The sequence below is a fragment of the Calliphora vicina genome, chromosome 2 (genome assembly GCF_958450345.1).
Source record: "Calliphora vicina chromosome 2, idCalVici1.1, whole genome shotgun sequence".
Lineage (NCBI taxonomy): Eukaryota > Metazoa > Arthropoda > Insecta > Diptera > Calliphoridae > Calliphora > Calliphora vicina.
This window is the reverse complement of record NC_088781.1, coordinates 137,394,856-137,418,369: the sequence shown is the minus strand read 5'-3', so window position 1 is coordinate 137,418,369 and position 23,514 is coordinate 137,394,856. Positions and strand designations below refer to the sequence as shown.

Sequence of the window (23,514 nt, the reverse complement as noted above, 5' to 3'; positions counted from 1 at the left end):
ATAAAACGTTGAAACTTTTCTAGGTCACAAACTGAGAGCGAAATAAACATTAGAAAATAATAAACGTCTTAGGGAGCTCCTTCAGATTAAGTAGGAAATTAGTCGCGAAAACCTAGATTTAGGTAAACCTACCATTTTGAGTCTAGAGTAAAAGTTTTAGCAATATCAATGAATTTGAGTAAAAATAAATTTTAATTTAAGAATAATGCTGAGGGAAATCTGTATAGGTGTTGTTGTTTAAGTTTTGTGTTATTTGTTTACATTTAAGAAATTTAATAATAAATAATGTAATAATTTATAAGTAATTTGATTTCTTTTCTTTAGTAAAGGTACTGGCAATGATGGAGAGGTAAGTGGAGATGTGGTCGAGTGGGTATTGGGTCGTAGGAACTTTTGAGCGGATGCGCCTACGACATGGTAGGGTGGGCTAGAGAGACGCATAGCTTGTCTCTGAGAATTCTTCATGTGGTGTAGTTGTCAGTGTAGTTTTTGTTTAGTGTTTACTTTTTTTGTTTACCGTACGGATTCGCGGCTGGTGAGAGGGTTGGGACCTCCCTGAGGTCAATACATGCAACGAGCTAGTTGGAAACCTCGCCAGTCCAACCGAACCGTAACACCCTTAAAATTACTAATCAAAACAAAATCTAGGGGAAAAAAATTGCTGAAGATCTCTGCTTTGTTTCCAAATATTAAAACATTTAAAATTTTTATTTACTTAATATGAAAAGTCTAAACTAAGTTTAAATTTTAGTTAGCAAAACTTTATTAAATAAATATATCTTAATCATTATTTTAAGTTTAATTGTTAGTTAACTAAACTTGATTAAATAAAAAATTTCTTAATTTTCTTCTCTTTAACAGGCCACCGCTAAATGGTGCAAAGACAATAAAATCGATTTGGTAGTTGTGGGACCTGAAGATCCTTTGGCCAATGGTTTGGGTGATGTTTTAAAGACAGCTGGTATACGTTGTTTTGGACCCGGCAAACAGGGTGCCCAAATAGAAGCTGACAAAAAATGGGCTAAAGATTTTATGTTGAGACATAATATACCCACAGCTCGTTATGAAACCTTTGTGGATTGTGATAAGGCCAAGGAGTTTATATTAAAGTAAGTTTTATTTTAAAATTTAAAAAAAAAATCAATTAAAACTAACCTAAATTCTAGTGCCCCCTACAAGGCCTTGGTGGTGAAAGCAGCTGGTTTGGCTGCCGGCAAAGGTGTTGTGGTAGCCGCCAATCCCTCGGAAGCTTGTCAAGCGGTCGATGAAATTTTGGGTGCCAAAAAATATGGCTCCGCTGGTGAAACTTTGGTGATTGAAGAACTTTTGACGGGAGAAGAAGTATCCGTTTTGGCTTTTGTCGACAACAATACCGTACAAGCCATGTTACCGGCCCAAGATCACAAAAGACTTTTGGAAAAAGATCAGGGTCCCAATACCGGCGGTATGGGTGCCTATTGCCCCTGCCCTTTGATTTCCTCCGAAGCTTTGGAGTTGGTTAAAAAAGAAGTTTTACAGCGTGCTGTAGATGGTTTGAAAAAGGAGGGCATCGATTATAAGGGTGTCTTATATGCTGGTCTAATGTTGACTCCTGATGGACCCAAGACTTTAGAATACAATTGCCGTTTTGGTGATCCAGAGACACAGGTTATTTTGCCTTTGTTGGACTCGGATTTGTATGAAGTGATGTCGGCCTGTTGTGATAATAAATTGGCTGAGGTTCCTTTGAAATGGCGTTCGGGTGTTAGTGCCGTAGGTGTGATAATGGCCAGTGCTGGTTATCCGGAAACTTCCACTAAAGGCTGTGTAATTGAAGGTAAAGTTTGTTCATTTTAAATAAATTTAAATCAGAAATGATCTACCCATCACCAGCCAAATTTTTTTCAAGCAAAAACAAATTTCACCCAAATTTTTTTCATAAAAAAGTTTTTTATTCACCAAAAAAAAAATTGTTCACTCAATTTTTTTATAAAAAAAAAAAATTTTCAAATTTTTTTCAAAAAAATAATTTCCCGTTTTTTTACATTTTTTTATAAAAAAAAACCAAAAAAAATTTCACTCAATTTTTTTATAAAAAAAAAAAATTTTCAAATATTTTTCAAAAAAATAATTTCCCGGTTTTTTACATTATTTTATAAAAAAAACCCAAAAAAAATTGTTTCACCTAAATTATTTTTTAAATTTTTATGGTGAAGGGAATACAAACCTTTTAAAAAAAGAATTAAAAATTTTTTTTTCACCTAATTTTTTTTGAAGGGCTATTCGGCACTACCGAATATATCACTCATAATTGTTATTAATTCAATTATTTTCTCCTCTTTGCAGGTATTCCTCCAAATTCCAACGATCAAATTGTTTTCCACAGTGGTGTAGCCGTTAATAAGGATGGCAAATATGTTACCAATGGCGGACGTGTCTTAATAGCCGTAACTTTGCGCTCTGATTTGAAACTAGCCGCCTCTGATTCCACAAAAATCTGTCAGGGCATTACCTTTGCAGGAGCTGGAGCCCAATTCCGTACTGATATCGCCGAAAAGGCCTTTAAATTGTAATTATTACTTTGAAATGAACTTTGAAATACTCAAATAAAATGTTTAAAAAACCTTTCTCTCTTAAATACATATTTTACTTTAACTCTCTTTCTCTTTCCTCTTTTTAATGGTCCAGCCAAAAGTCTTCTCAACCTTCTTTATCCTACAAGGATAGTGGTGTTGATATAGATGCCGGCGATGATCTGGTACAACGTATTAAACCTTTATCGCGGGGTACTCAAAGGCCCGGAGTCATAGGAGGTTTGGGTGGTTTTGGTGGCCTGTTTAGGTTAAATGAGGTAATTTGATTTGCATAAGATTTGGCAGTGCTTGTGTTTCTAAAAATTCCCTATTGTTTTGCAGTTGTCGTATAAGAATCCGGTTATTTGTGAGGCCACAAATGGGGTGGGCTCCAAGATACAATTGGCCTTGGGTCAGGAATTATATGAGACTTTGGGTTATGATTTGTTTGCCATGTGTGCTAATGATATTTTGGAATCGGGTGCTGAACCAGTGGCCTTTTTAGATTACATAGCCTGTGGTAAATTGCATGTGCCCTTGGCCGCTCAAATTGTTAAGGGTATATCAGAAGGTTGCCGTGATGCTAGATGTGCCTTAGTGGGTGAGTTTTTAATAGATAGCTAGCCAGAGCAACATTTGTTTAATGTTTTATTTTCCCCCCCCTAAAGGTGGTGAAACCGCCGAAATGCCCTCCGTTTATGAGGTGGGTAAATACGACGTGGCCGGTTATTGTGTGGGCTTGGTTGAAAAGGGTTTGGAATTACCCAAATTTGAGCTGTATGAAGAAGGAGATTTGCTTATATCATTACCTTCCTCGGGCTTACATTGTGGTGGTTACAATGCCATTTTAACATCTTTGAAAAATCAAGGTGTTGATATTACCCAAAAGTCTGAATTTGGTGATTTGACAAAATCTTTAGGCTACAATTTAGCTAAACCTTCTCGCGTTTATGTTCTGGAAGTCTTACAACTTGTACGCTCGAAAATTGTTAAGGCTGTAGCTCATATTACCTCTGGTTTAATACCCGATGTGGCCCGCATTTTGCCCTCAAAATACGAGATTTCTTTAGATTTTGGCGATCTCAAAGTACCCGAAGTGTTTGGTTGGTTGGCTGGCAAATTGAAGCTTAACCCCGAGTCCTTACTGCAAAATCTTAACTGCGGCATAGGCATGGTATTGGTGGTACCGAAAAACTGCACCGATTGGAAATCGATTAAGGGTGCCAAAGTATTGGGTGTGATTAAACGCAAAATTGCCAATTGTCCTCAAAAAACCCAAATTGAAGTTAAAAACTTTGAAGAGGCCTTGGAGAAATACGAAAGCAAATTTGGCGCTGTGGGAGAAAATGAATTAATGGAACCAAATTATCATGATTTACAGGGTTCTCTAATCGTGAACTCAGAACAGAGAGAGGAATTGCATATAGCTCAAAATGGCCGCAGATTGACGGAAGTTCCAAAAACATTTAAGGATCCCATTTTGATTATGGGTACCGACGGTGTGGGCACCAAAATCAAAATAGCCCAACAAACCGGTAGGAATTCTACCGTGGGTATTGATTTGGTAGCCATGTGTGTTAATGATATTCTATGCAATGGAGCCGAACCTTTTACCTTCTCCAGTTATTATGCCTGTGGTGAGCTGAAGGAAGATCTGGCCGAGGAAATAGTAGATGGTGTGGTGGAGGGATCTCGCCAGGCTGGTGCTAGTTTAATAGAGTCTCATATAGCTGAGATTCCATTGCTGTACAAATCGGAGGTTTATGATTTGGCTGGATTTTCATTGGGTATTGCCGAATATGCACGCATTTTGCCCCACACCGATAAAATACAACCTGGTGATGTTCTCATTGGTTTACCCTCATCCGGTGTTCACAGCAATGGCTTTAGTTTGGTTCACGCTGTTATGAAATTGGCAGGAGTTACTTTTGATGATATTGCTCCCTTCAGTGGCTCGACATTTGGTGAAGAGTTCCTAAGACCTACGAAAATTTATGTTAAAGCTTTACAGCCTCTTATTGAACAAGGTTTGGTAAAGGCCATGGCCCATATCACTGGCGGAGGTTTGACTGAGAATATACCACGTGTTTTGAGAAAAGAATTGGCAGTACAACTAAATGCTGAAGATTTTGTTATACCACCGGTATTTGCTTGGCTGGCCCAAGAGGGCAATGTTAAACCAGCGGAAATGCAAAGAACCTACAATTGTGGTTTGGGCATGATCTTGGTGGTAGATCCCAAATATGAACAACAGGTTTTAGAGCTGGTACAATTTACTGAACGTGCCTCTAAAGTAGGTGTGGTTAAACAAAGACAGTCTCTGACAGCTCCTCAAGTTATAGTGGACAATTTTGAAAAATGTTTAGAAAAAACCAAGCGTGCTATAAATACTCCACGTAAACGGGTGGCAGTATTGATATCGGGGTCGGGTACCAATTTGCAGGCATTAATTAATGCCTCCAAAGACTCTTCACAATACCTAAACTCAGATATTGTGTTGGTTATATCCAATAAAGCCAATGTTAAGGGTGTAGAGAGAGCCCAAAATGCCGGCATACCCACAGTAGTAATAAACCACAAAGACTTCAAATCCAGAGAAGACTTTGATGCTGAAATGTCCAAGCATTTGCTACAAGCTAAAGTAGATGTTGTTTGCTTGGCAGGTTTTATGCGTGTTCTAAGTGAACCATTTGTCAAACAATGGAAGGGTAAATTGCTGAATATACATCCCTCTCTGTTGCCCAAGCATCCGGGTTTGCATGTACAAAAGAAGGCTTTGGAAGCGGGCGACAAGGAATCCGGCTGTACAGTGCATTTTGTGGATGAGGTAGGCATTTTACAAAACTTAATTTTAAATTTAAACTAAATTTATTTCTACTTCTATTTTAGGGTGTTGATACTGGTGCCATAGTAGTACAATCGGCTGTGCCAATTTTAGCCGGCGATACTGAAGAATCTCTTAGCCAGCGCATACACAAAGCTGAGTATTATGCTTTCCCCAAAGCTTTACGTTTGGTAGCCACGGGAGCCGCTCGCTTAAGTAAAGAAGGCAAAGTTGTATTTGCCTAAACAGCGGCTTGAAAAGACATATAACGTATATATAAATGAAAAGAAAAATAGTGTATAAAATTAATTTAAGTTAAACCGACCATGAAAAGTAATAAAACTAACCAAAAATATTTATTTTTCTAAATAAAAATAAACATATCACAAATGAAGAATAAAACTAAACTTGAACATTTTTAATTATAATTGAACAACTAAAACCAAGAACCTAAAAACGATAACAAATCTGATTTGCCTTGTTCTGCAGAAGATCTTGGATTATCAACCGCCATTTGAGGCCTCTTCTGATTCCTGGGTATATCCGGATCTTTTAATATTTTCTCCGCAATTTTTTGCAAATTAACACGGAAAAATTGATTTTGCAAAATGGGCACTATCAAATTGTACTTATCGATATTTTTATTAATTTGTTGTACTTCATAGTCGTATTTCTGCAACAAATCTTGCCATTTCTGTAACTCCATTTCCACTAAAGGATATTCACCGAAATAACATCTTTCTGCAGTGATATTCTTTTTAAGTTGCTCCAGGGCTTCACGTATATCCCGTTGCAGGGTAATCCATTCGGGTGTAAAACCATTATCTATTAAAATTTTATTCAATTTATGGGTTGTAAAATCCAAGTAGGGATTTTGTTGTTGAGCATGCGTTAAAGGTTTTCCAGTACCGCGTAGATTATTAAAATCTCCCTTGGACATGGCTTCTTGTATGTAGTCCTCTACCAAACGATCAAAACCATATTTCGTTTTTATGGCATGATTTTTAAAGAAGGTACCCTTTTTCATTATGGTCTTTTCACCCGCCTGAGATTTGTCAATGCGATGCTTTAAAACTCTTTCCTGAGCCTTCATGGCTTTTATTTGTTGATATTGTTTTTGGCGTTGAAAGGGATTACCCACCCCCATGCCATCGAAACTTAAGTATTGCCTATGCTGGGGGGCTGTATGGCGTATATCGGGTACCTCTTCTTCTTCATCTTCATAGATGCCACGACGATTTTTGGCAAATTTCTCCTGTAGTAATTTGAAAGCCTCATCCACTTCCTGAAAACGTTCCTGAGATGCCTCCGCCATACCAGAATCGGGATGTACCTTTTTCACCAGATCTATATATGCTCTTCGGATGGTATTTTGATCAGCGCTCTCTTCAACTCCCAAAATGTGACAGCATTTCTAAAGTAAAAGCAATTGTTAAGAAATATAATTTTTTTTAAAGGGATCAAATCTAGTTTATGGGCGCCAAGGAAAATAAAGAAATAAATAAATAGGGGTGATTTTTAAAAAAAAAATGTTTTGTGGCCGGTCCATATTTTTCCGACTTGAAAGGCAAATTCTTTCATATCGGATCGTAACTTTTTTATCCAAATTTATTTACACATTTGAACTCAATTCCGGCATCGCATAAAATAGTTTTCTTTAATAAAATAAATAATGTGCGATAACTGGGGAATCAGAAAGCCTGTTGTCTTGTGAATAAAATTATTATTAAAAATTCAAACGTTTAATCTGCCACATTTTAAATTTTGGGTAAAAAATTTCAAGATTTATATCTGATGAAAAATGTATGGATTTTAAAAAGCTATTCAATGCCATATATATTGAGGAAGGCAGATAATAAACAACAAAAATACTATATAGTATATCCAATATACGGACATTGGCCATATCTTGGAGTGGCGACTATAAACTACAGTTTAGCAAAAAAAAGTTAATATTTACTTTATATAATTCCACTCGCTTAATATGCATGTCTCGAATAGTCCTCAAGGGATGGCAACAGATTTTAAAAACCGGTATCTTTAAGGCAAACATCAGGGTTTATATAATTTTTACTCTGCTGCAAATATTTTTTTCTTTTTATTACTTTTGCTTTGAACTGATGTTGTCAGAGTTTAATTTTGTAACAATTAATATTAGTTGTTGTAAATTTGCATATGAATTAGCAATATTTTAAAAAGTATTTAGTTTTAATAATTTAATCTGCGTATGTTATTCAAATGTGTAATTTTATTCGTGTGATGAAAAGTGCATTGATAAGAAAAATTGCATAAACAGCTGGATTTGTTTACAAATATTGGAGAAAAGATAAACATAGAGAGAAAGAAAGTTGAATATGTTGCCATATTTATACTTTTACTGGGGAGCAAGTGTTGCCTACAGAGCGATTTTCTTTCTGCGTAGTGCATTTTGCTGTGTTTAAGGCAGTAACTAGGTCCAATTGGGCATCGAATAATGTATTTATTATTTATCGAATAAAGTCCAGCCAAAGTCCAAAATATATTCAATGATAAGTTTACATATTTAGGCATTTTTTCTTCAATTCTATAATTAAAGTGATGTCCATTTTTCAAGGAAAAATAAAAATTGGGCTATTACTCTGTTCAAGCAAATTACATTCTAAAATAGGCCAGGAGTTTTGAATTAATTCAATTTGAGCTTAATTCATTAAAACCTTAATTCAGATTTAAAAAATGTCAGCCATTTATTCCATAAATCCATTCCCTAAATCTAATTCTTGAATTTTGAATGGTTTAATAAAATGATTAAGACGATATATTAAATTTGATTTTTAAAATTGAATTAAGAATCAAATCATTCGAATCTTTGAATAGATTTTCTAAACATTTTTACTTTCTGTTGCTTTATGTTTTATTTCCCCCCTTTATCTGGCATCACTATTTCAATTCAGCCCCAATATAAACATGTCACATAATTTCTCTCAGTTCTCTTTTGACAGTGCGAATGTGAAGACGTGAAAAAACATAAAAGATAATAAGAAGAAAATACCGAAACAATAAAACGCAACTACAAAAAAAACGAAGAAACTTGATTATATATTTGATAATTTAACGCTAGAAATTCCATTTTAATTAAATAAATATAAATAAAAAAGTAAAATAACCAAAACCTAACATGTCTGAAAAGAAAAGATCCCGTAAACGTAAGGTAAACAAAGAAAAATTACAGCAAGCAGAACAAATTAAATGGAAAATATGTTACAGAAAAAAAATTTCCCCAATTTTGAAGTGGTATCACAAATTAAAGTGTATATGTTTGTTGGTGTGTGTGTGTTCATGTGTACAAAAGTAAAAGAGGACCAAGAAAAAAAAACTGATGACGGTGTTAAAAAATATTTCATTTTTCAACTTTAATTTATGCCAGTTTTTTAATTATTTTTCACAAAAGCACAACTAAAGTATCTTAACATTTCTCTTCTGCGTTACTATGGCCAAAATATAATTAAGTTTTGATCTCTAACATGAGATTTCATTAACCAATTACGAGCCGTGTTATATACAGTGTAGAGGGGGGCCTTTATCAGTTATATGCATACACACACTTTGTACATTTTTTTGTGTGTTTTTTTTATTATTGTTTTTATTTATTTCATTTTTTACGTATGAATTAAAGTACAATTTTTGTTATTGTTGTTTGTGTTACTGCAATCATTCATTGGAACAAAAATCTCATCTACTGTTTTATTTTGTTGTATTTCAGTTTCCTTAATTTTCTGTATATTTATGATGTTTGGAAAATAAAACAAAAACTTATTAACATTTTACACAATGAAGAACACTTTAAAAAAATGGTTAAAATGACCCCCTACTAAGGTTATTTTTTTGGGATTTAGGGGTTGGATTTACCTTCGTGTGGGTTCAACTCCAAAGGATTTTGTTTTTATAAAGCGGATAATTGTTCTAAAATTAAACCAAATACCCACTCAGATACATGTGTTTGAAAAGTTGTTTTTGTGTGTTGTTTGCAGTGTTAAATTTCAGACGTAGTTAGAGATATTGACACAATAATTTAAGTATAATAAATATTTAATTTCTTTCAACTGTTATTTAATGTCTGTTATAGATAGCATCAGTGAGTCTTAATAGGTTTTCATAGTTAGGTTCATCTAATCCCCATTAGGTATCTATTAAAATTTAACCTGAATTTTGCCCTAACCAAGTTTTAATATATAAAAATATCACATTATCTTTGCTATCATTAAGCTGAGTTAGATTTAATAATTTTAATCATAAATGTTATTTTATAAAACGAAACGAGAAACTTTAAACAAATTTGACCTTTTTCCCAGTATTATTAATACAAATTGCTTACGTTTCTGAACGCTTCGTTTTATAAAATGAGGCCATTAGTTTTATTAAATATTGAACTTAGAATTTTACAAGTTACGGTCTACAGTTAGTACTAACAATATACGACCCTGCTCTTGGTTTGGTTTAGAAGTTATACAGAAATATATCGTTTTTTTTATGTGTCGTTCGAGGCCTAATGATTTCGGAATTAAACAATGTTTCCAGTTCTTTTAAAATAATTTTCCAATTGTTGGGTCTATCTATATTTTGATTGTAAAATCAAAATTTCAATTTGAGGATGAATTGGTTCGATCTTGTACTAAACTTCAGTTTTCAAATATTTGAAAATTGATCATATTATCCTGAGTCTAAATAGGTATAATGTTCCATAGCATCGGCCCTTGGCCTTCTAATAAACAAATGAATCAACCGAAAATAATAATTTAAAATAGCTTAAATTTAGGACTGATGTTTAGTATCGTGGAGATACTGCGCCATTATTCTATATTAAAAAGTACTACAAAAATCACGTAAGTACTTCTAACCAATTAACCATGTTTTAGATCATAATGTTCAAACGAATTCTAGAAGACTATATGAACCTCATTTAATAACTATAAAAAAGTCAGTAAAAATCAAAAGAAATCACTTAGAACAATGTGCAAATGTTTGTCTTTGATTTTTATGCAACTTTTCAATAGTAAAGTCATCAAGTCGACAACATTTGTATAGAATAGTCATCAAGTCAATTAATTTTGTATAGAAAAGTCATCAAGTCAATTACTTTTGTATAGAAAAGTCTATAGAAAAATCATCATACGACAACTTTTCTATAGAAAGGTCATCATGTCGACAACTTTTCTATAGAAAAGTCATCATAACGACAACTTTTCTATAGAAAAGTCATCATAACGACAACTTTTCTATAGACAAGTCCTCATGACGACAACTTGTCTATAGAATAGCCATCATGACGACAACTTTTCTATAGAAAAGTCATCATGACGACAACTTTTCTATAGAAAAGTCATCATGACGACAACTTTTCTATAGAAAAGTCATCATGACGACAACTTTTCTATAGAAAAGTCATCATGACGACAACTTTTCTATAGAAAAGTCATCATGACGACAACTTTTCTATAGAAAAGTCATCATGACGACAACTTTTCTATAGAAAAGTCATCATGACGACAACTTTTCTATAGAAAAGTCATCATGACGACAACTTTTCTATAGAAAAGTCATCATGACGACAACTTTTCTATAGAAAAGTCATCATGACGACAACTTTTCTATAGAAAAGTCATCATGACGACAACTTTTCTATAGAAAAGTCATCATGACGACAACTTTTCTATAGAAAAGTCATCATGACGACAACTTTTCTATAGAAAAGTCATCATGACGACAACTTTTCTATAGAAAAGTCATCATGACGACAACTTTTCTATAGAAAAGTCATCATGACGACAACTTTTCTATAGAAAAGTCATCATGACGACAACTTTTCTATAGAAAAGTCATCATGACGACAACTTTTCTATAGAAAAGTCATCATGACGACAACTTTTCTATAGAAAAGTCATCATGACGACAACTTTTCTATAGAAAAGTCATCATGACGACAACTTTTCTATAGAAAAGTCATCATGGCGACAACTTTTCTATAGAAAAGTCATCATGGCGACAACTTTTCACACACAATTTTTGAAAGAAGAGTCATTAATTCGACAATTTTTCTATAAAAAAGTCATCATGAAAACAACTTTTCTATAGAAAAGTCATCATGACGACACCTTTTGTATAAAAATGCAATTATGACAACTTTTTTTATAGAAAAGTCATCAAATCGACAACTTTTCTATAGAAAAATCATCAAGTCGACAACTTTTCTATAGAAAAGTCGTCAAGTCAAAAACTTTTCTTTAGAAACTTTTCTATAGAAAAGTCTTCAAGTCGACTGGATTTCTTTTCTATAGAAAAGGAAAAACTTTTCATCGAAAACTTTTCTATAGAAATCTTATTAGTTATATCTATAGTTACCAAGTTGACAACTTTTCTACAGAAAATTCATTAAATTGATAACTTTTCTATACAGAAGTCATTAAGTCCAAAAATTATCCATAGAAAAGTCATCAAGCTTAAACTGTGTAAAGTGTTATACATTAAATTCTTATACTCAAAGCAGCTACATAGAAAATTGTTGTGTAGTATATTCTGTATAACAGTTACAGAAATAGAAAGCTATTATACAATAACAAATATTAAGAATATATTTTCTGAAATTAAATTAAACAATTTCTAAATTTAATTTATAAATATCATGCTATTTTAATATAGATTATCTTTATCTCATAAAATCTTTAAAAATTTAGTTTCCCTTACCACATTTAATTTGCCAAAGCCCTATAAGTTCCTAAAAACCAAATGATATTTAAATATTATTTGTTTCCTTTCTTGGTTTTACAATTGATTGATCGCTTTATATAAATATGTATTCATTTTACTTTTATCTTAATTATTTAAAATGTTTATTTCTTATACATATAGTAAAAGTTCTAGTATCTAGTACATAACCAGTACCAGTATGTGTAAATTATTGTATCTAGAGCTTGCCAATATGTATTTTGTTATTGTCATTTTACAAAAAAACGTGATTGTTTGTTCCCACTCAGGTTTTTTTCGAACTAAATTTTTTTTGTGGAATTGTAGCACGTATGCATATATTTCAAGTCTAATGTTATCAGTTGAACTTCTGTGTGTGTCTAAACGACAAAAAATATTTAATTAAATGCTAAAAATGACGTTTTATCAATTTGTTTTGAATAATAAATATAGTTTTGTCTGACTATAACAAATATTTTTTTTAATAGTTATAGCAAAACAGATATAAATATAATATATGATATACTAAATAGAAATAATATATGATATACTAAATAGAATAAAGTTAAAATTAGCTAAAAACTATAGTAAAGAACAAAAATGGCAAAAATTTATATATTAAACTTTTATTTTTCAAGTCTGGCTTAAATTTTAAAATATGTATTTAGGTCATTTATTTAAACATGGTTTTATTGTAAGTATACTCTTTAAAGTGTTTTATTTTTTTAGTACTCTTATTTTTGTACTTTTGCTCTTTTAAGTTTCTTTTTATACCTTTTTGGTTTTACTATGTATGACGTCTTTAAATGTTACAACTTCTTTTTAAAAAAAAACTATCTAAAACGAATTTAAATTTTGATTTTTTGAACGCAACGTCATGACATGCTTTGTTTGTTTGTTATTGGCTTATAGTTTTTTCTTTACTTATTTAAGGTGTTTGCTTTTGACCACGTCACTTAAAACAGGTTTCCATACAATTGCCAACAAAATGCAGCTGTAGTACATTCTGTATTTCACAAGTTATTCTCTCTCTATTGCTCTGTGCTGGTCTCTTCTCAAATATATTTTTGATTTGATGCAGTTGCCGGATTAGAAGGATGTTCAAATCATATCGTGGGGAAATATAATAAGTTAGAAGTTAAAGCAAGGTTTTAAGATCTTTTAATATTTCCATAACTTTAATTTGTTATTTTTTAAAGTTTATTTTAGATCCAAATAGATAGGGAATAATATATATAAATACTAGCTGTCCGGGCAAACGTTGTTCTGCCATAGCTCACACAAAGTTTGAAGACCAGATATGCAATAATAAAATTTTACTTTCTATGGGAGGTACCATGCCCATTTTTCCTATGAAGGTCAATTGTGAATCTAAACCATCCGTTAAGGAGGAGTTCAGTTACTAACACACGTACAGAAGAATTATATATATAAAAAATTATGTATAACAGTTTTCTGTAGAAAAATTTGTCTATAGCTGTTTTTTCTAAAGAAAATTTTGTGTATAACAGTTTTTTCAATAGAAAATATGGTTTGTAACACATTTTTCTAAAGACAATTTTGTGTATAAGAGTTTTTTCTATAGAAAATTTTGTGTATAACAGTTTTTTTTAAGGGAAATTTTTTGTATAACAGTTTTTTCTAAAGAAAATTTTGTGTATAACAGTTTTTTCTATAAAAAAATTGGGTGTGTAACAGTTTATTGTAAGGAAAATTGTGTGTATAACAGTTTTTATATAGAAAATTGTGTATTTAACAGCTCGTTTCTATAGAAATTGTGTTTATAAGAGTTTTTCTATAGAATATTGTGAGTATAACAAATTTTTTTCTATAGAAAATTGTGTGTATAACAGTTTTCTCTAAGGAAAATTATTTGTATAACAGTTAATTCAATAGAAAATTGGCTGTATAACAGTTTATTCTATAGAGAATTTTGTGTATAACAGTTTTCTGTAAGAAAATTGTGTGTATAACAGTTTTTTCTGTAAAAAATTTTGTGTATAACAGTTTTTTCTGTAGTAAATTGTGTGTATAACAGTTTTTTCAGTTCAAAATTTTGTGTAGAACAGTTTATTTTATGTAAAATTATGTGTATAACAGTTTATTATAGTGAAAAATGTGTGTATAACAGTTTTTTCTTTAGAAAATTGTGTGTAAAAGAGTTTTTTCTATTGAAATTTTTTAACAGAATTAACAGTTTTCTGAAAGAAAATTGTGTTTTTTTTTTTAAAAAAATTGTGTATAACAGTTTTTTCCATAGAAAATGGTGTATATAACCGTTTTTTCAGTACAAAATTTTGTGTAGAACAGTTTTTTCTATGTAAAATTATGTGTATAACAGTTTCTTTTAGTGAAAAATATGTGTATAACAGTTTTTTCTTTAGAAAATTGTGTGTAAAACTGTTTTTTCTAATGAAATTTCAGTGTATAACAGTTTTCTGAAAGAAAATTGTGTGTATAACAGTTTATTCTGTAAAAAATGTTGTGTATAACAGTTTTTTCTATAGAAAAGTATCTGTATAACAGTTTTTTCTAAAGAAAATTGTGTATATAACAGTTTTTTCCGTACAAAATTTTGTGTAGAACAGTTTTTTCTATGTAAAATTACGTGTATAACAGTTTCTATTAGTGAAAGATGTGTGTATAACAGTTTTTTCTTTAGAAAATTGTGTGTAAAACTGTTTTTTCTTTAGAAAATTGTGTGTAAAACAGTTTTTTCTATTGAAATTTGAGTGTATAACAGTATTTTCTAAAGAAAATTGTGTGTATAATAGTTTTTTCGATAGAAAATTGAGTTTATAATAGTTTTTCTATAAAAAATGTTTGTATAACAGTTTTTTTCTATAGATAATTGTGTGTATAATAGTATTTTCGATAGAAAATTGTGTGTATAACAGTTTTTCTACTGAAAATTATATGTATAACAGATTTTTTATTGAAAGTTGTACGTATACCAGTTTTTTTTTTTATAGAAAATTGGGTGTATAATTGTTTTTTCTGTAGAAAATTGTGTGTATAACAGTTTTTCTATTGAAAGTTGTACGTATACCAGTTTTGTTTATAGAAAATTGGGTGTATAACTTTTTTTGTCTGTAGAAAATTGTTTGTATAACAGTTTTTTCTATACAGTAAATTATTACACGTTCTTCATTAAACTGTTATATTGCTATCTGCTATTAACTAAACTGTTATGCTATAAATCCTTATACTAAAAACTGTTATAAAGTAAACTTTTATACAATCAGCAATTATGGAGTAATCCGTTATGAAGTTATACATTCAACTGCTAACAGCTACTTTAAACTTTTATACAGAAAACTGTTATATTGTTAACTTTTATTCAATCGGCTGTTATGAAGTAATCTGATATACAGTAAACTATTATATGGCGAATTGTTATACAATAAACTGCATTAATTGAAAATTTATTGGATCTTTTTAAATTCTTTGTGGCAATTAAATTATTTAACAGCAATCTGGCCACTTTATATTGTATATGTATTTAACGATCTTCAAAGTAAACACTTGCTTCAATAATTTCAAATTCAACAAATCGCTGCTACATGAGTTGTTCTCTTTGGAGAAAGTTTTTATTATTTTATATTTACGTCTCAACATTATGTTTGTATTTGTTGCTGTTGTTGTAGAGTAAATTTAATATAGTTGTAGTAAAATACATATAAAGTATTATAATTTTTTTTTGTTGTATTTGTTCAAAAGTGGGGTTTTTCTTAGCTATCTGGTGGTGGTCATGATTCAGTGATTACTTTCAAACATTACAGTCAACATTTAAAGATTTAAAAATTGTAAAATATTTAATATAATATAAATAATAAAACGTAGCAGTATTTTAAACAAAAATCTAATAAAAAAATAAACCGCATTTATTTTAAAATTAAAAAAAAAATAAAAAAATTAGTTAATAAAAATGTCAGCTGATGAAATTGTGGATGAGGAGGGTTATAATGTAGTGCCTGAAGATGAACCGGTTAATATTTTTTTTAATTATTTATATTTAATATTTTTTTAGAGTTTAAAATCTGCATTTTACAAAAAAAACATTTGTTTAAATATTGATTTTAATTGTTTTTTTTTTTTAAATAATTAAACAACGTGTCGTTTACTTTTTCTTTCTTTTATTACCTGTCTGTGTTTCCATTTAAAATTGTTTTTTTTTTGTTGTTAAACAAAATGTTAAAGTTTTAACAATTGTGAAATTTTCTCCTTTATTTAAAGCGTGTTAAATATAATTTTATACTTTCAAATAAATTTATATTCTTGGCTCGTAAACTGTATGTAACGGAAGTTTTTAATATACACAAGTTTTTCAAACCTTTTTCTTTTATTTCGCCTTTTTTTGCTGTTCAAATGAGTGGTGATGAAGATTTCGATGATGTAAGATTTTATAGAAAATTTAAATATAGTAAAAAACCACATCAAAAGTAACTCTAAAAAAGGTCTTGGCATTAAAATTATTCTTGATTATTTTATAATACAAAATAATTGTATACGTATTAAAAGTAGGAGAGAAAATATATTATTAAATTAAATTATTGAAATTTTTTTATAAATTAATAGAATGTAAACAAATAAATTACGAATTTTCGAAATTCTTCATAAATCAGACAAAACTTAGAGAATTTTTTTAAATGGAAATCAAACAATTATTGTTCAAAGCCAAGAATTTTAATAAATTTTCGAGAGAATTTTTTTAAATATTTTGAAAAAATCTATTTTAAGAAAAAAAATTAAAAAAAGCTTTTTTTTATTCTCACAATTTTTTTTATTAAAAAAAAGCTTTTTGAAATTTTTTTGTGCAAAACAAATTTCGAAAGCTTTTTTGTGAAAGAATTTGTAAAAACAGTTTTTTAAAATAAAAAAAAATATTTTGAAAAAAGCTCATTTGTGAAAAAAAACAAATATTTTAATGCATTTTTATAAACTTTTGAAAAACTTCATTTAAAGTTTTTTTTTGGATAAAAAAGTCCTTATAAAAATGTTTCTGACAAAAATGTAAAGCCTTGTGAAAAAAACTTTTTAAAAGCTTTTTTGTGAAAATGAAAAAACTTTTAAAAAGGCATTAAATATAAATATATCTTATTTGTTAGAAAACCTTTTAAAAAAATAAAGCTTTTTTCATAAAAAGCTTTTTAACTGTTTTGAAAAGTTAAGACAGAAAGCTTTTTTGAAAAAAGTCCTCATGAAACTTGTTTTGAAAAAATGTTTTTTAAAAGCATTTTTGTGCACAACTTCTTAAAAATATTTTTTGTAAAAAAAAAATTATTTCAAACAGTTTTTTGTGAAAAAGCTTTTAAAAATACTTTATTTGCTAAAAAAACTTTATAAATATAAAGCTTTGTTCGAAAAAAAAGCTTTTTAACTATTAAAGCTTTTGTTCTTTATTGTAATACTTTTTCTTGCAATAAAGCTTTTTTAAAAAAAAAAATTTTGTGATAAAAACTTTTCTATAAAAATCTTTGTTAAGCTTTTTATGCTTCCTATTTTGTTAAAAAGCTGTTCAGCTGTTAAAAAGCTGAAACAAATGCTTTTGAATTATTTTGATATAAAAATAAACTTTTTCTAAAAAAGACAGCTATTTTGTTAAACAAACTTTAATAAGTAAAGCTATTGATGCTTCTTATTAAAAATAAGTCTTTATAAATCTTAAAAAACTTCAACTCTTTATTAAAATTTAATTTCTCTCCCCCAGGAATACACTGGTCCCGGTGAGGAACACGTGGAAAAGCCCTCCAAAGATGAAATCAAAGTCGCCAAATGGATGAAGAAAAACATCAAGACCAAGAAAACCAAATTTTTAAGTCACAACGTCGAGTATTTCACCTCAAACAAAGCCATCGATGGTCTCATGAAATCGAAATTTGCCGAAGGTGACAATGCACTTTTCACAACACGCGATCATGTTATAGACTTTTTGGACCTTATGTTGGAGCACAAGTTTTTCCATCGTGCCAAAAAGGTGCCCATTAGTTTAGATGATTTGCGTGGCGTAAAGACCTCCAAAAAAGAAGAAACCACAAAGGACAACAAGCAGACCAAGAAGGAAAAAGATGACAAAAAAGATACAGAAGCCGAAGCCGAGGCTAGTGGCAATAATGGTGTGAGTGATGAGGCCGGTGGCACTTCGGCCTCGGGCGAGAAAAAGGAGAAAAAGAAGCGTAAAATCCGTTTAGATATGCATCCCGAACAGGTGTTCGTTGATGGCTCAGAGGCCTATGTTTGGATTTATGATCCCATACCCATACACTATTGGATTTATGGTTTAATTTTATTACTGGGCGCCATAGGCATCTGTATGTTCCCCTTGTGGCCTCCAATGTTGCGCAAGGGAGTCTATTATCTTTCTTTGGTGGCTGCCGGCTTTTTGGTATTCATATTGGCTTTGACTGTAGTACGTTTAATCATATTCACCATTGTGTGGGCGGTAACGGGTGGCAAATTACATTTTTGGATTTTCCCCAATTTAACAGAAGATGTGGGTTTCTTTGCCTCCTTCTGGCCTTTATATGAGGTAAGATTTACTTGCTTTAAATATACCTATATATGAAAGAAATGTAAATTTTCTTTAAAAAACTTTCTCTAGAGCAACTATGTTTCTGAAGAAAAATCCTCCTCCAAATCGAAAAAATCCAAATCAAAATCCAAGAAAAAAGAAAAAGACAGTGATGTGGAAGATAATGAGGAGGCCCCTGATGCCATACCTTTGGAACCCGAGAAAATTGAGGAAATCAAAGAACATGATGCCGACATGGAACTAAGATTGCGCAGCAATGCTGGCTCTAACACTAAAGGCGATACCGAAGATGATTCTCATAGTGGCAGCAGTAGTGCCAATGAAGCGCCTCAAGAATCTGATGTTAAATGGTGAGCGTTTTATTTAAGTTAAATGAATTTATATTTTATCAAAAAAAAAGAAATCTCTTATTATATATAAACAGTTCCTTAACATTTCAATAATTTGTAAAAATGTCTCATTTTTATTATTTAAATATGTAAATTAAATTATATTTATTTTAATTTAACAAATATTTCTTAAATTGCATGTATTTATTTAAGCTTTTTATTTAAAATAAAAAAACATCTAAATGCTTATACTAATATTATTTAAAAACAAAAAATAAACTTATCTAAACAAAAGTCTCCTTGGACGAGACATTATTATTATTATTATTTAATTTATTATTTATATTAAAAAATAGGCTGGTTAATTTCAATCAATCATTAGCTAATTGTATACATTAATTACTTTATGAAGCATAATACTTTTATTATCTTTTTGCTGGCGAAATTTATTTTCAAAGTTAATAATTCGATAATGTTTAAAATTTTTACTTTTGGTTTGGTTTTCTTTTGTTGGGTATTATTTTAAGATATAAGAAAGACGGCAATTTTATAAAGCCTAAATAATTTGTCGATCTTTTGAACTAAAACAAAGAATAAAGATTAAAGAACAAATTCGTTCTCTTTAGATTATCAACTATTAGTTTCAAACAAAATAAAATGGTTTGTATTAAAAAGTTTGTGTTCAATACAATTTTATATAGAAAATTTCGTTTTTTCTATAGAAAAATTTGTTTATAACAGTTTTTTCTATAGATAACAGATTTTTCTACAAAAAATTTTGTGTATAACAGTTTTTTGTTATGAAAATTTTGTGTAAACATTTTTTCTGTTCAAAATATTTTGTATAATTTTTTTTTTATAAAAAATGTTGTGTATAACAGTTTTTTGTATAGAAAAAATTGTGTATAACAGTTTTTTGTATAGAAAACATTGTGTATAAAAGTTGTTTTTAAAGAAAATTTATGTATAACAGTTTTTCCTTTAGAAAAAATTGAATATAACATTATTTTCTATAGAAAAATTTGTGTATAACTGTTTTTTCTGAAGAAAAATTTGTGTATAACAGTTTATTCTATACAAAATATGTATATGACAGTTTTTTGTATAAAAAATTTGTGTATAACAGTTTTTTCTATGGAAAATTTGTGTATAACAGTTTTATCTATAGAAAAATTTGTTTATAACATATTTTTTTATAGAAAATCTTGTATATAACAGTTTTTTCTGAAGAAAATTTTTGTATAACAGTTTTTTCTATAGAAAAATATGTGTATGACAGTTTTTTCTATAGAAAAATTTGTGTATAACAGTTTTTTCTATGGAAAAATTTGTGTATAACAGTTTTTTCTATGGAAAAATTTGTGTATAATAGTTTTTTCTATACAAAATATGTGTATGACAGTTTTTTTTTATAAAAAATTTGTGTATAACAGTTTTTTCTATACAAAATTTGTGAATAACAGTTTTTTGTATAAAAAATTGTGTATAACAGTTTTATCTATAGAAAAATGTGTGTATAACATATTTTTTTATAGAAAATCTTGTATATGACAGTTTTTTCTATAGAAAAATTTGTGTATAACAGTTTTTTCTATGGAAAAATTTGTGTATAACAGTTTTTTCTATGGAAAAATTTGTGTATAACAGTTTTTTCTATGGAAAATTTGTGTATAACAGTTTTTTCTATAGAAAAATTTGTGTATAACAGTTTCTTCTATAGAAAATATGTGTATGACAGTTTTTTCTATAGAAAAATTTGTGTATAACAGTTTTTTCTATAGAAAAATTTGTGTATAACAGTTTCTTCTATAGAAAATATGTGTATGACAGTTTTTTCTATAGAAAAATTTGTGTATAACAGCTTTTTCTATACAAAATATGTGTATGTCAGTTTTTTCTATAAAAATTTGTGTATAACTGTTTTTTCTATGGAAACATTTTTGTATAACAGTTTTTTCTATGGAAAAATTTGTGTATAACAGTTTTTTCTATGGAAAAATGTTTGTATAACAGTTTTTTCTATAGAAAACATTTGTCAATAACAGTTTTTTCTTTACAAAATATGTGTATGACAGTTTTTCTATAGAAAAATTTGTGTATAACTGTTTTTTCTATAGAAAAATTAGTTTATAACAGTTTTTTATGGAAAATTTGTGTATAATAGACAACTTTGTTTGTAATTACCAGATTTTTTCTATAAAAAATTTGTGTATAACAGTTTTTTCTATGGAAAATTTGTGTATAACAGTTTTTTATTGGTGTATAACAGATTTTTCTACAAAAAAAATTTGTGCACAACAGTTTTTACCTTAGAAATTTTTTGTATAACAGTCTTTACTTTAGAAACATTTCTGTATAACAGTTTTTTCTATAGAAACAATTATGTATAGCACAGGTGTCCTGTGATAATCTGGCCAGATTTCAGCAGCTCTTAATAGATATGACCCTTTTGCTCCCACCAAAAATAATATTTGGCTTTGGTGTCGATTCGACTGGTTGGTCGGGCTTTATCGCAAATAATGATTCGGTGCAAAAACGATTTTCAAACATCATTTCGGACATGCAAAATCGTCTTTCAAGGTATCTTGGTTTCAATTCGTATTGTACCATGACACAACAATATAAGGTGCACTCAGTAGAAAATAAATTCTAAAAACAAAAGAAAATGTGAAAAAAAAGAAAATCAAAGTTTGACGGTATAGTGCTAAATATTGAAAACTCTCCCTAGTGATTCTACCTTCTACAATTATTGTATCATGGTATTGTACCTAATTGCTCCGCTTTTGGATGAATCCTGCTGCTCACAAACGCTTTGAAATTGCTTGAGTAGCTCCCAATGATTTAGCAAGCTCTTGATGTGTTTTAAACAATCATCACTTAGGATTTTGACAACTGAGTTAGGTCCTACCGATCTATGATTTTAACTCTTTTTTTTTGTAAAATCTCTTCTATTTTTTGTTGGCGATGTTCTAAATAATTTATAATTTTTTCTGGCCTCTTCAATAAGTGACTGACTTAATTAATATGGAATGCGCCAGTTAGTTCATTTCTGATTTCTGTTATGAAATACACAAATGCTTAATCTTCTTCTGAACATGATAATTCATTTTCAGTTTATAAAGTATATTTTCGTGGTCGGCACTTTATCATGTCAACGAAGTTCATAACAATATTCAAATAACAAACTAAAATCAAAACGATAGAAAGTTCATAAATGATTATTATAATACATATTCCAAAGTCTCTCTGTGCTGATCGTTTTGTAAATTTTTTTTGCACTAAAGACGAAAATAATTATATCATTTAATAAACTATTGTAAATTTCATGTAAGTAATATTCTAATCAATTTCTCTTCTCTCTTCCTTACAGTTCACAAAATCAATCTGAATCTGAATCCGATGGCAAAGATTATGAAATAATCAGCTCAAGTGAAGTGCAAAATGTCAAATGAAAACCTACCAATTAAACGAAAATATCAACAACAATAAACATATAATTGTTAATAAAAAATGTCAACCATTCTTTAAATCATTTAGTTATTAATTTGTAGAAAAAAAAACAGAAAATAACTAAAACAAAAAGCTTAACGAATTAAATATAATTGTAAATTATTATTATTTTTTTTTGGCTTAAACAAGTTTATTACCTTTCTTAAGCTCTTTAAATACTAAAAACAAGTGTTAGAAACATGACAGCTAGTGATTGGCAATGTCTTTTTTTAAATGTAATACTTAAATTACTTTAATAACTAGGGAAAATTTATAAAAAAACGCATTTCTATTAGTGCATTTTTTTGTACATTTATTTAACAAAAACTCAGCAAACCCATTAATTATTGCTAGATAACAAAGAAATTATTTCAAAATTTGGTTTTGTATTTTTTATTTACAAATAATTGAATTTTTATATTTGAAACTCATTGAAAGAAGAATATTTTAAATTAGTGGTTTAAAATATTGGCAATTGTTTTATTTTATTATTATTGATGATCATTTAATGTATTGTGTTACCTATATATTTTTTCTATTATTTACTCTTATCTAAATACTATTATTAATATTATTGCTTGAATACTTTCTTAAGTTAATACAATTTTAATAAAAATAAAAACGAAGATAAATGAAATACATACATCAGCTATACATTTTTAGTGAAATATATCAATGTAATTTAATATAAATAATAATAAAAAAAATCACAAACAAAAAAAGAAAATAAACTTATAAATCTTTAGACAAAGAAATAATTCATAAACTTTGACATGATTTTAACTTTATTTCAAAGAGTTGTAAGTATTGTATAAAATTTTTAATTTAGTTTTAATGAAGTTCTAGTTCAGGTTCTAGTTCGGGTTCAGTTCTAGTTCAGTTCTAGTTCAGTTCTAATTCAGTTCTAGTTCAGGTTCTAGTTCAGGTTCTAATTCAGGTTCTAGTTCAGGTTCTAGTTCAGGTTCTAGTTCAGTTCTAGTTCAGTTCTAGTTCAGTTCTAGTTCAGTTCTAGTTCAGTTCTAGTTCAGTTCTAGTTCAGTTCTAGTTCAGTTCTAGTTCAGTTCTAGTTCA

General features: G+C 29.2%; 3 protein-coding genes across 5 annotated transcripts in view; 2 read left to right on the top strand and 1 right to left on the bottom strand.

The window, feature by feature from the left end:
- Gart (trifunctional purine biosynthetic protein adenosine-3 Gart) overlaps window positions 1-5,783 on the top strand; it is a 32,263-nt gene extending 26,480 nt beyond the window's left edge. Inside the window, exons 2-8 of the mRNA XM_065502101.1 lie at window positions 862-1,109; window positions 1,167-1,816; window positions 2,326-2,548; window positions 2,668-2,830; window positions 2,895-3,153; window positions 3,221-5,379; window positions 5,442-5,783. Coding sequence (XP_065358173.1) covers window positions 862-1,109; window positions 1,167-1,816; window positions 2,326-2,548; window positions 2,668-2,830; window positions 2,895-3,153; window positions 3,221-5,379; window positions 5,442-5,621 — 3,882 coding nt within the window. The 3' untranslated portion in view covers window positions 5,622-5,783. The remainder of the gene's footprint in view (window positions 1-861; window positions 1,110-1,166; window positions 1,817-2,325; window positions 2,549-2,667; window positions 2,831-2,894; window positions 3,154-3,220; window positions 5,380-5,441) is intronic.
- LOC135952252 (dnaJ homolog subfamily C member 28) lies at window positions 5,706-7,631 on the bottom strand. Its single transcript, XM_065502102.1, has 2 exons — window positions 7,337-7,631; window positions 5,706-6,790 (listed from the first exon to the last, which is right to left on the bottom strand). Exons 1-2 carry the CDS (start codon window positions 7,427-7,429, stop codon window positions 5,813-5,815), a joined length of 1,071 nt encoding a protein of 356 aa, XP_065358174.1. The 5' UTR covers window positions 7,430-7,631; the 3' UTR covers window positions 5,706-5,812.
- Window positions 7,632-8,369: 738 nt separating this feature from the next.
- Trp1 (translocation protein 1) lies at window positions 8,370-23,080 on the top strand. 3 transcript variants are annotated; one of them, XM_065502095.1, is made up of 4 exons: window positions 8,370-8,563; window positions 17,804-18,622; window positions 18,695-18,975; window positions 22,325-23,080. In XM_065502095.1, the coding sequence occupies exons 1-4, from the start codon at window positions 8,531-8,533 to the stop codon at window positions 22,404-22,406; spliced, it is 1,215 nt and encodes a 404-aa protein (XP_065358167.1). In that variant the 5' UTR covers window positions 8,370-8,530; the 3' UTR covers window positions 22,407-23,080. The 3 variants fall into 3 exon arrangements, with proteins under 3 accessions (XP_065358167.1, XP_065358166.1, XP_065358168.1); XM_065502094.1 differs by lacking the exon at window positions 8,370-8,563 and adding an exon at window positions 15,966-16,081; XM_065502096.1 differs by lacking the exon at window positions 8,370-8,563 and adding an exon at window positions 16,350-16,488.
- The last annotated feature ends 434 nt before the right edge of the window (window positions 23,081-23,514 follow it).

What these genes read in the sequence shown, in the direction of transcription:
- LOC135952252 (XM_065502102.1), bottom strand. Translation starts at nt 7,429, where the DNA reads ATGTTTGCCTTAAAGATACCGGTTTTTAAAATCTGTTGCCATCCCTTG. An exon ending in AGCGAGTGGAATTATATAAA is followed by an intron (nt 6,791 to 7,336) that starts GTAAATATTAAC and finishes CTTTTACTTTAG; the next exon opens with AAATGCTGTCACATTTTGGG.
- Trp1 (XM_065502094.1), top strand. Translation starts at nt 16,022, where the DNA reads ATGTCAGCTGATGAAATTGTGGATGAGGAGGGTTATAATGTAGTGCCT. An exon ending in CCTTCTGGCCTTTATATGAG is followed by an intron (nt 18,623 to 18,694) that starts GTAAGATTTACT and finishes AACTTTCTCTAG; the next exon opens with AGCAACTATGTTTCTGAAGA. An exon ending in CAAGAATCTGATGTTAAATG is followed by an intron (nt 18,976 to 22,324) that starts GTGAGCGTTTTA and finishes TCTTCCTTACAG; the next exon opens with TTCACAAAATCAATCTGAAT.